Raw genomic sequence first — 12,243 nt, 5'->3', positions numbered from 1 at the left:
TAAGTGCAATGCTGTGAACAAGCCTATTTATAATTTGAAAATAGCCATAACTACGCCAAACGATTTTGTACTTTAATATACGTCTTATATGTATTTTTTCATACGTCTTATAAATAACAAATAATTAAATTATTTGTAATTTACCAATAATTTTGAAATAACCGTTCTAATGTCGACGTCATATGGTCACACTGGCCGGCTGCTTGGCACAGCTGGGAACAATCGATTTCCGGCATATCGATGTTTTCAATCCACCAACAAAGGCAATCGATACCAATAACAAAAATTCTAGAGTGCATTTCAGTTTATTAGTTTGTAGTTACATAGCAAAATGCGCGTTTATTCCGGCTTAGTAAATTAAGAAAGTTTTCGCTACACGTTTCCACGCCCCCATCCAAACGGCAAACCACCCCCCGCCTCCGCCGACAACTAGAGAAACAGAGAGAGACAGAGAGATATAGAATAAAACAGAGAGAGAGCAACAACAAAAATATATATATATAACAAAAACGAAAGATTTCCGCAAGAAACCACCAATAAAAAAACAACAATTGCTTCGGTTTTGGTGATTCTCGTAACAGCAAAAACAACAGGAGAATAAATCTAAATCAAAGGAAGCTGTGCTCTCTGCTGTTCGTGGGTGTGAGTGCGTTTGTGCGGTGCGGTGCGTGCATTATAACAATTATTGCACAAAAGGCAAGACAAACGTGGGGCGGGGGTGTCTGTAAATGTGAGTGCGACAGAGCGCGACATATTAAAAAACAACAGGGGACGGAGTGAGCGAGGGAGAAAAGAGAGAGAACGCGACGGAGGCAACAACAAAGGGCTGTGATTTTACTTTGGCCCCCTCCACCCTGAACCCCGGCCCCTCTTCACACTTGCGTATTTACCAAATAAACGGAACATACATAAGCCAAAACACGCAGAACAACAAAATTAACAGTGAACTAAACAACAAATCGAATAGTTTTTGCTGTCGAAAGGGGAGCGGAGGAGTGTCATTGGAAAACTGGCAGCGTAAGAGAGCGCAATGGATGTCCTGGAAATGCTGCGCGCCAGCGCCAGCGGTAGCTACAACACGATCTTCTCGGAAGCGTGGTGTCAATATGTTTCCAAGCAGATCACAGCAACGGTAAGTGCACTTCACCCTTTCTTTGTCTTTTTGTTTGCCTTGGCTCTGGTTTTGGTTTCTGTTTGAAGAGTGAGTGAGTCAGTCTGAAGACAATATGTGCAAGAGCGGGAAGACGCAAGGGATCAGAATGGCAGCTGGAAAGCTTCGAAAACTACTTATTGTGAGAGGGGGTGCAGGATTACAGCTGTTTGGGTTGTGTCTATGCTTAAAGCGCGGGAGAGAGAGCGAGAGCGGAAGGAGAGCGTGTAGATCACAGTCGCGCAGGATAACAGCTGTTAGGTTCATGTCCAAGCTAGAGATAATAAAAGATTACCAAGTATTTATGTACTCACGTCACAATTCTTTATATAATTCGAAATTTTTATTATGAATAATGTTTTTTTTTGTGAGAACATCCATAAAGATTAGGGCCCCTGATAAAAATCACAGAATGGGCGAATAAACAGGCCTAAGTAGCTAAAGTAAAGTAAACAAACTTTATTCGAGAAAAACCACATGAGTATTGATAGCAAACACCTGTTAGAAAATTCCAACGTATTATGTCTGTAATTTTTTAATGTGTAAGCCATTATCTTTATGGAAATTTTTTACAAAAAATTATTACAAAATTTCAGCTTGTCGGCTAGTTCCCAAGTGCATAACTTTATAGGTAGAAGAATCCAAATAGTCGCGGAATTCCACTGTTCTTGGCTAATTTTCCATAACTTAGTTCTAGCAATCCTCATCAGCTGATTGGGGTTTAGTCACCAGCTAAAAATTAGAACGAGATAGGCATGGCAATGTGGATTACGGGACTCTAATCAGTCGCCGAGGACTTGGTTCTCAGCTAAATGATAAGAAAAGAGAAAGACCGGAACAGAAAAGAGAAAACTTCCGTGTTTTCATGTGTCGCCTTCAAATCGAAATTGTTTTGTGGCCTTACATAAAACCAAACGAAAAAAAAACAAAACCACTGACTACAGTAGCCACATGATAACACCACACGGCCAATACTATTGATAATGGCAGCAAGGCGACCCCGAAGCAAAAAAAAAAAAAAAAGAAAAACTAAACCACCAGACCTGATAACTATAACCGATTGCTAATCAAAAGCACGTGCAATTGTGGGCGGGGGGTGCGTACGAAATCAGTTTTCAATAATTCAATTAACCCCTTGGGGCCAAATCAATTTAGCCGCCTTGTGACTGCGCGAATTTTATCGTTATCGTTTTGCTATGCGTGCGCGCGTGTGTGTGTGCTATCCGATTAGATCAAAGCAAATCCAATTGGATAAGTGCGTGCATGTGGCGCAGCTTCGGCTTCCAATTAGACAGACATTAGAATTCAATTGGAATTTATGGCAAATTTTCTTGTACAATTTGCAAACCTGTTGTAAAAATAAACTGTAAACAAACAATAATTGTCGGGGGTAATCAAAGACTAACAGTAGCTGCAGAGCGAGAAAAGTGCAGCTGCAGCTTTTAAGAAAAAAGAATTCAAATTCCATTATAAATACATTTATGTATTTCTAACGAAACAAATCTCCATCACGCTAATTTATGCATACATATTTATTTAATGAAATGGGAAAATACGGTATATAGAGGGCCGCCTTTTCGCGCTGTGTAGTATCAAATGCGGAAACTGCAGGCAGTAACAAATGGCTAGCAACAACAACAAATTGCCAGCGAAAAGAGCAACAACAAGAGCTACAACAACTACTGCACTGCACAAGAACAACTAACTCAGAACCGCTAGCAATAACAACAAAACATGTGCAGCGACGTTGCGTCGTCGTTTCAATGTCAAAGTGCTGAGTGCAATAACAATAACCATTACAACAATAACAACTGCGATAGCTGCGACAAAAAATAGAGAAAACAAATATTAGGGAAACTAACAACAAAACACAGCTGATGCACTGGATTACACGGTCGTGACACTTGCTTTTGGGAAATTCCAAGTGTCTTCGTGCTGAATAATTCATCCAAAATATGTGGGCGACGTGGAAAATACGAAATCAAAATTATATGGGACACGACATCAATAAAAAATTCGTCCCTTGAACATTTATCATTTTGCCATAAGTTCTTCAGACGAATTGGCGTTGTAAACTAATTTATCCTTGGTTAACATAATTAAGAAACGCGAATTGGTTAGGGAGGCTAAGAAGTCCACGCATTAGTAGAAGAATTCATATGTTTTGTGATTGCATTACAGCAAAAGTGAAATACTGCAGAGTAATCACGCTATTGGCAATCAGTTTTTGGGAAAACACACGTGTTTTTTTGCATGTGGAATAAATGAGCATAGTAAATAATTTAGGAAGCACAGACTACCAATTTAGGGCACTCCTTCACTTCGCATTGGACGAAGACTTCCGCAAATAAATTCAAAAATGCGTAGATGAAAAGCTTAAGGACAACAGAAAAATACATTTCCCGTTATAAAGAATGTTGCGAAATGTTAGTGCGGAACCAGTTCGATATGGAATATGTCATCGCATTGAACTCAACCGGAAATGCCTAGCTGTCATTGTGATTTAAGCATCGAGTCCTACTGAGTTCTACTGTTTTCAAAATGAGAGCCTTTAAAGTGAGATAACGACTAATGACTAATCCAGTGTTTTTTTTGTAAACCTTTCCTTTGCAGATGTACATGTACTGCGCTTTGGGCATGATGGGCGTGCTCTTCCTCGCCTGGTTCATGTACTTCAAGCGAATGGCGCGTTTGCGGCTGCGCGACGAGATTGCCCGTTCCATTAGCGCCGTAACAAACTCATCCGGCGATCTGCGTGGCCTGCGTTTCCGGAAACGGGACAAGATGCTCTTCTATGGCCGACGGATGTTGCGCAAAATGAAGAACGTTAGCGGTCAGATGTATAGCAGCGGAAAGGGCTACAAGCGGCGGGCTGTGATGAGATTCGCGCGAAGGATACTCCAGTTGCGGCGGGACAATATGCCGCTGGAGATGCGCACCGTGGAGCCGCCAGCCGAGTATCTGGAGGAGACAATCGAGGGCAGCGATAGAGTACCGCCCGATGCGCTCTATATGCTCCAGAGCATTCGCATCTTTGGCCACTTCGAGAAGCCCGTCTTTCTGCGGCTCTGCAAGCACACCCAATTGCTGGAGCTGATGGCCGGCGACTATCTGTTCAAGATTACCGATCCGGACGATAGCGTCTATATCGTCCAGTCGGGCATGATTAATGTGTATATCTCCAATGCCGATGGCAGTACGCTGTCATTGAAGACGGTCAGGAAGGGCGAGTCGGTGACGTCGCTGCTCAGCTTTATAGATGTCCTGTCGGGGAATCCCAGCTACTACAAAACGGTCACGGCCAAGGCCATTGAGAAGTCGGTGGTCATTCGGCTGCCCATGCAGGTGGTTACCTAACTACTAACTAGTATGAATGTCCAGGGAACACGCACTTACTTATTTTCTTCCCATCCATCTGCAGGCCTTCGAGGAGGTGTTCCAGGACAATCCGGACGTGATGATTCGCGTCATCCAGGTGATTATGATCCGGCTGCAACGCGTCCTGTTCACCGCTCTGCGCAACTATCTCGGCCTGAATGCCGAGCTGGTGCAGAATCACATGCGCTACAAGAGCGTATCCACAATGAGTGGACCGATCAACTCGCAAACCTCGCAGTCCTCACGCCAGACGCCCAATGGCCCGCCCATGGGGATCAGCCATCCGCTGAATCTGATGCAGTCCACTGCTTCGGGAACGGGTTCGGGATCGGGATCGGGTGTCTCGGTGACCGTAACCCGGCCACCGCCGTCGCCATCGCGTCACTCGCGCGAGGAGCACACGCTATCCGATCCGAATCCCAATCCGGATGGCAGTGTCCATGGGACAAGCAATCTGTTTACCGAGGTGCATGGCGACGCTCCGAATGCAGATCTATTCCACCAGCAGCAGCAGTCCGTGGGCAACCTATCCACGCGTCGCAGTTCCATAACTCAGATGACGCCCGATGGCTCGCACTCCTGTCCTCCGGCGCCCGGGGTGACAACCTCGATAGACATGCGCCTGGTGCAATCCTCTGCGGTGGAGAGTCTACGCAAAGAGTTGGGTTTGTCCGAGGAGGATGCCCACATCATTGAGCCATTTGTGGAGCTACGGGAACTGGAGCCGAATGTCACCCTGATTACGGAGGGCAATGCGGACGATGTTTGCGTTTGGTTTGTGATGACGGGCACGTTGGCTGTTTACCAGAGCAATCAGGATGCCACGCGGGCCAAGCAGGATAAGAGCGACATGCTCATCCACTTTGTCCATCCTGGCGAAATCGTTGGCGGACTGGCCATGCTCACGGGAGAGGCCAGTGCGTATACCATTCGATCGAGGAGCAACAGCAGGATAGCCTTCATTCGGCGCGCAGCCATATACCAGTGAGTGTGGACATGTGAACCGAAATTGAATTGGAAACCGAATTATTTATCGTTGCTTCACATTTATTTCGTTGACAGGATCATGCGACAACGACCGCGCATTGTTTTGGATCTGGGCAACGGAGTAGTACGCCGGCTATCGCCGCTGGTGAGGCAGTGTGACTACGCCTTGGACTGGATCTTTCTGGAGTCGGGCAGAGCTGTCTATCGGCAGGACGAGAGCAGCGACAGCACATACATTGTACTCAGCGGTCGTATGCGGTCGGTGATCACGCATCCTGGTGGCAAAAAGGAGATCGTCGGCGAATACGGCAAGGGGGATCTTGTGGGCATCGTCGAAATGATCACGGAAACGTCGCGCACCACGACGGTGATGGCTGTGCGCGACTCGGAGCTGGCCAAGCTGCCCGAGGGCCTGTTCAATGCCATCAAGCTGCGCTACCCCATCGTGGTGACCAAGCTGATTAGCTTCCTTAGCCACCGCTTCCTCGGCTCGATGCAGACGCGCTCGGGCAGCGGGGCGCCGGGCGCGCCCGTCGAGGCCAATCCCGTCACGCACAAGTACTCCACGGTGGCCCTGGTGCCCATCACCGACGAGGTGCCGCTGACGCCCTTCACCTACGAGCTCTACCACTCGCTCTGTGCCATAGGTTCGTATAAAGCTAGTGAGCGCTTCAAACTCTGGGACAACATTTACTGTTTGTATTTTATTATTTGTAATTGATTTTGAGAATGAGGGATATATGATATATGTGAGGTTCTCGAATAATGTTTGTTGGTTTAACGCCATTTTGTTATGAAATATCACCATTTCCTATATGTTAATTATTAGCTATGAATTCATCGCCATTAATTCGCACGTTCAGTTTTGATTATAACAATCCTAAAGTAAATTTATGGAACTAGGGAAAAGGTTATGAGAAGACCAGAGTAAGACATAGCGAGATTTCAGCATATAGAATATTTTCCACCTCTTTTCCGCTAAGATTTGTTCAGAACACGATGGATAAGTCCGGTAACGTTTCACATTGCTGCACTGAATCTCGGATATGCCCGCCAATTGTAACGTTCCACTTCTGTTTCTTGCCCAGGACCCGTTCTCCGTTTGACCTCGGATGTGGTGCGCAAGCAGCTGGGTCCAAACATCTTCGAGGCAGCCAACGAGTACCGCCTAACCTCGTGGCTGGCGCAGCAGGAGGACCGCAACATCATCACCCTCTATCAGTGCGACAGTTCGCTGAGCGCTTGGACGCAGCGCTGCATGCGGCAGGCGGACGTTATCCTGATCGTGGGCCTCGGCGATCGCTCTCATCTGGTCGGAAAATTCGAGCGCGAGATCGATCGGCTGGCGATGCGAACGCAGAAGGAGCTCGTCCTGCTGTATCCGGAGGCCACCAATGCCAAGCCGGCCAACACGCTCAGTTGGCTCAATGCCCGACCCTGGGTGACCAAGCACCATCATGTGCTCTGCGTCAAGCGGATCTTCACGCGCAAAAGTCAATACCGCATTGTAAGTAGGCTATCGGTAGGGGATCAGTTCACTAGTACTTATCCTTGTTCTCTTACCTTTCAGAATGATCTCTACAGTCGCGTCCTGCTGTCCGAGCCAAACATGCATTCCGACTTCTCGCGTTTGGCCCGCTGGCTGACGGGCAACTCCATTGGCCTGGTGCTGGGCGGCGGAGGAGCTCGTGGAGCTGCCCACATTGGTATGCTGAAGGCCATCCAGGAGGCGGGCATACCGGTTGACATGGTGGGCGGCGTCAGCATTGGTGCCCTGATGGGTGCTCTATGGTGCTCGGAGCGTAATATCACCACGGTTACGCAGAAGGCACGCGAGTGGTCAAAGGTTCGTTTTTTCTTTGCTAACATTTCCGGACCGGCCCGGATGCTCAATATGCTTAATGTACCGTATATAAATGCTTTAGAAAATGACGAAATGGTTCCTACAACTACTTGACCTCACCTACCCGATCACATCGATGTTCTCCGGACGGGAGTTCAATAAGACCATCCACGACACATTCGGGGACGTGAGCATCGAGGACCTGTGGATACCCTACTTCACCCTCACCACCGACATCACCGCCAGCTGCCATCGCATTCACACCAATGGTGAGTCAATTGCGCTCCCACTTGCCTTCTCTTTCGCTCTGTCTCCCTCGCTTTGTACATGTGCGTCTATCTATCCCTGTCATTATCTGTCGCCTACTCTTTTTTGTGGGTTATCGGCTAGTGGGAACTTGGTTATTTTTCATTTGCAATGTACTTTACTACGACTGTTTTTTCACAGTGTCTAACACAGTACGGCTTTTAAAGCCAAAGCCTCTTGTAATAAAATAAAACTGATATTCGGCTCTGAATACTTTAAATTTGTGTCAATTAAAGTAAAATTAGTTTATTTTTGTGAAGAAAATAAGTCGAAATTGGTATTTGTAACTTGAATAGTTGAAAAACGTGCGATATTTTTGTATGCTTCCATCGATCTAATTTGAAACTGAATTTTTTCCTTGTCCTACAAATTGTATGTGCTTCCTGTGTTGGTTTGCTTACTGTGATAATATTTTCTGCGTTTATTCCCCCTTGAAATTCTCTTTTAGTTTATGATCCCCCTTTGAGTTGCTATTGTATCGTTTTGTGATTCCCGATCCTTTTGATCCTTTCGGTAGCCTTAGAACTGAGTGTGCCCAAAAATGATATCCCATACAATGAGACGCCCACACACTCACGCACACACGCACACACACACGCATCATCATTCCATGGCCCGCCATTTTGTAGAGGCATTTTCACCTTTCAAAAATGTTCTTTTCTGCCGTGGAATCGACTTGTTATCGGCGTTACGCTGTCAATCGAATGTGCCGTTTTGTTTGAACTTGCAACCTAACAAATCAAATTTAAAACTCATTGTTGTCGCTGTTCTCGTTGTTGTTGGTGTTTTTTTGGAAATCTTGTGCCATACATCGAAATTGGATCTTGTGTTTTTTGCTAGAGGCTAAACTCGTTGCTTCCCCTTTTTAAACCTTTTAAATAACCCACGCCCCACATCGCTGCGCCCATTAAAACCCAATATTTCCCATTGGTGCTCCTCATCCCAATATTCTCCATTTCATATTCCCTCTATCTTCAATCAAAAAAAAAAAAAAAACAAAGATAGCTCCAAGCAACTTTTCACTCAATCTTTCTTATTTTTCTCTTCTCCTTCCCCAAAACACAAACACACACATAAAACACCTGAAAATATAACCCACACACACACACCCACCGACTTATCATTGCTGGCATGTGTCTGTCGTTGATTTAAAATACCAGGATCTCTGTGGCGTTACGTACGCTCCTCCATGTCGCTCAGTGGCTACATGCCACCGTTATGCGATCCTAAAGATGGGCATCTCTTACTGGATGGCGGCTATGTGAATAATCTGCCAGGTAATTAGCAATTAGCACTTAGCAACTAGCAAATATAATTAACAAACAAAAAAAAACAAAATATTTAACCCCGAGCGTTAATCCAAAAAGAAAAATTCTCACATTCAATTTCCAATCTAGAGCTAAGTTTTTCGGCACACAGAGCGCGCAGAGTGTTGGAAATTCCACTTGTTCGATCATACTTGCCTGCGTTCCACGTTCCTCACGTTCCATTCAATTCCTTTCGTTTCGCTCCGCTCCGCTCCGTTACTAGATCCTCTCTCCCAAAAATCCCTGTTGTTGTTCTTGTTCCTCTGGATGTTTGAAAAGTTTGAGAGTTTTTCGTGCTGGCAATGCCAGTGTCGCCTATCGATATTTTGCGAGGCCTGCATTTCTAACGGTAAACCGCATTCGTTTGCACCATCTATCTCAGTCCCACCCACCTAAACACACCGAACACACAACACACATACTTATACATAATTACCAAATCACACATACATATGATTGAGTGCACAAAGTTTCTTTGGTTTCTCCTCTACATATTTTAGTGTTTTGGTGGTACTTTTTAGTTGCTTTTTAGTTTGTGTATTCCCCAATTGTTTCCTTTGACCATTTTGTTATGTATGCGTATAAGTAAACCCAATTTCATATGTAGCTATAGCAATGAAATAAACCATTATTTCGTGGATAAAAGTGTGTCTATTTCTCTCTCTCTCTCTTTATCTCTGAAACACACGACTTGTCTCTATCAAACATACACAAAACAATTAAATAAACCAATCCAATCTCACGTGTCCGTGTCATTCACAAACAATACGATCCACAATATTGTGCTGTTATTGCTTTGTCCCCACCTGTGGTAAAAAAAAAAAAAAACAAAACAAAAAACAGGCCACCTGTGGCGGTACTGCCGCGCCAGCATGTCGATTGCCGGCGTCTTCCCACCATTTTGTGATTACCGTGATGGCCACCTGCTGCTCGATGGCTGCTACACGAACAACGTGCCAGGTAAAAAATAACAGAGACACCATCCACATTGGCGTTCCACGATCCACGATCCTGTTCCAATGCTCTGCGCCGCCCCTGCGTACGCTCCAGTTTTGGAAATTGAATTCACCGCGATGCCTGCCTCCCAGCATCTTCTGTCAGTCTGCCAAGCGCCCATCTAGTTTCAATTCAATTTTCCACACATTCCACTTCCAAATTAAAGCTAAAGAATTCGCGAAATGTTCCATTTTTGAAATGCACAGATATGAAAACTGATTGACTTGGCAATAGAACTGAGATGCTGGGTGGGGTATAAGACTATTCAAATGCGTTTACAATTGGAATAATATGTATTTAATTTTTTAATATAAACATTTAAAACTATCCAAATCTATTAAGTATACACCTTTAAGGAATATCTAAATTGTAAACGCATTTTTCAATATCGTAAAACCAATAACCACAACTAACGGAACATCTGTATTGCATCCACAACAACCTCCATATCGACCACTTAAAACACCACATGCACGCTGGCCATTTAATTCATTGGTCACCAATTCATTGGTTAGCCGATGTGATGCACAATCTGGGCGCTGCTCACATAATCGCCATCGATGTGGGATCCCAGGATGACACGGACCTCACCAACTACGGCGACGACCTGAGCGGTTGGTGGCTGCTCTACAAGAAATGGAATCCCTTCACGTCGCCAGTGAAGGTGCCTGACCTACCCGACATCCAATCTCGACTAGCCTATGTGTCCTGTGTGCGCCAACTAGAGGTACGAAATTCCCTGAAATCGAACTGATGAGTTTGAGTCTGAATTTTTCCCTAAAAGATTCAGCTGCTAACGCAATTTACATGTTTCTTGACAGGAGGTCAAGAACTCCGACTACTGCGAGTATATCCGACCGCCGATCGATAAGTACAAGACTCTAGCCTTCGGCAGCTTCGACGAGATTCGCGACGTGGGCTATGTCTTTGGCAAAAACTACTTCGAGAACATGGCCAAGGCGGGTCGGTTGGGCCGCTTCAATCAGTGGTTCAACAAGGAGCCGCCCAAGCGGGTTAACCACGCCTCACTCAACGAGTACACGTTCATCGATCTGGCGCAGATCGTTTGTCGTCTGCCGGAGACATACGCGGTGAATACGGCGGATCTCTTTAGCGAGGACGAAGACTGTGATGGCTACATCTCGGAGCCGACCACGCTTAATACGGTAGTTGATCGGAACGTTGGTATATGTATCTATGATTTAACTAAATACTCCACCTTCTTCGCACAGGATCGGCGACGCATTCAGGTGCCGCGCGCTGGCAACTCGTTATCCTTCTCCGAGACCGAAATGGACTCGGACGTGGAGCTTGACCTGAAGCTGGAGCGCAAAACGGACAAGTCCACGCAGTCATCGCCGCCGACGAGCAGCAGGACGAGCATGCGTGGCAAGGAAGAGGCTAGACATATGGATAATTGGCATTGGGGTGCGAAGCACAAGAATGAGACTGGCAGCGGAGCCACTGAAGGCATACACACATCGACCGAGCAGGAGCAGGAACACCAGCAGCAGCAGCAGCAGGATCAGGGTGTTAGGGCAGAGCAGCTGGTGTACAAGGATGAGGACAAGGAGAACAGAAGTAGCGCGAATAACGAAACCAAAAACTAGCTATATAGGCAAACAAATCGAAGCGTGGATATCTACTCAACAAGAAGCATTAACAAGCCGAGGACGAGAACGAGGACGAGGACGAGCTGCCTTTCGCTTGCCAAACGCCCAACGGCACCAAGGGCACCACTTCAACAAGAAACCAACCGCAACTACTCAATCATCCAATCTCCAACGAAACAAAGTAAATAGCAAATGACAAGGAAAATTGTTAACCTCTAGGTTTTATAGCAACCAAGACTTAGGCTTAGCATAGCGTATGAAACGATTAACCCAATCCTGCATCCAATCCTCATTCACCCAACCACACGCATTGTAATGGAGGCACAATGAGTCCACAAACTTTGTATATACATATAGTTATATATTTTTACTGAAGCAACCGATATTGTAGCCACGAAACAGAGACTCCTTTGCAATGAGCCCTCAAAGCAAAATCCAGCCCCAAATTTGCCGCACACTTGTGTAGTCTCTCTATTATTATAGGTAACAAATCGTTTGTTTGATGGTCGGATTTTTTTTTTGTAAATGCAAATAAATAAATCTAAAAATGGAAAGTACAAACAAAATGTGCTTTTTTTATGTAAGTGTTTTTCTATTGTGCAGATAAACTACAATGCTACATTTTGTAGCTGCGGAACCCTGTGAAAACAAACATTCCAATAA

General features: G+C 45.4%; 1 protein-coding gene across 3 annotated transcripts; it reads left to right on the top strand.

Annotated features, from left to right (window-relative positions):
- The first annotated feature begins 191 nt into the window (after positions 1-191).
- On the top strand, positions 192-11,855 carry LOC6551558 (neuropathy target esterase sws). Of its 3 annotated transcripts, none has more exons than XM_001978561.3 (11): positions 192-1,132; positions 3,764-4,495; positions 4,572-5,512; positions 5,591-6,162; positions 6,604-7,022; positions 7,086-7,361; positions 7,441-7,627; positions 9,815-9,931; positions 10,483-10,694; positions 10,789-11,133; positions 11,200-11,855. In XM_001978561.3, the coding sequence occupies exons 1-11, from the start codon at positions 1,031-1,033 to the stop codon at positions 11,575-11,577; spliced, it is 4,281 nt and encodes a 1,426-aa protein (XP_001978597.2). In that variant the 5' UTR covers positions 192-1,030; the 3' UTR covers positions 11,578-11,855. The 3 variants fall into 3 exon arrangements, with proteins under 3 accessions (XP_001978597.2, XP_015010583.1, XP_026837369.1); XM_015155097.2 differs by lacking the exon at positions 9,815-9,931 and adding an exon at positions 8,825-8,941 and having other exon boundaries at positions 193-1,132; XM_026981568.1 differs by lacking the exons at positions 192-1,132; positions 9,815-9,931 and adding exons at positions 3,496-3,706; positions 8,825-8,941.
- Positions 11,856-12,243: the final 388 nt, after the last annotated feature.

This window comes from Drosophila erecta, unplaced genomic scaffold (assembly GCF_003286155.1).
Source record: "Drosophila erecta strain 14021-0224.00,06,07 unplaced genomic scaffold, DereRS2 tig00000126-arrow-pilon, whole genome shotgun sequence".
NCBI classification, from domain to species: domain Eukaryota; kingdom Metazoa; phylum Arthropoda; class Insecta; order Diptera; family Drosophilidae; genus Drosophila; species Drosophila erecta.
The sequence above is the reverse complement of the archived record's forward strand: the minus strand, read 5'-3'. Positions and strand labels throughout refer to the sequence as shown.

Excerpts from the sequence above, each read along its gene's own strand:
- LOC6551558 (XM_001978561.3), top strand. The coding sequence starts at position 1,031 with ATGGATGTCCTGGAAATGCTGCGCGCCAGCGCCAGCGGTAGCTACAAC. Across the intron at positions 7,628-9,814 it reads CCATCGCATTCACACCAATG|GCCACCTGTGGCGGTACTGC; the intron begins GTGAGTCAATTG and ends AACAAAAAACAG. Across the intron at positions 10,695-10,788 it reads CCTGTGTGCGCCAACTAGAG|GAGGTCAAGAACTCCGACTA; the intron begins GTACGAAATTCC and ends GTTTCTTGACAG.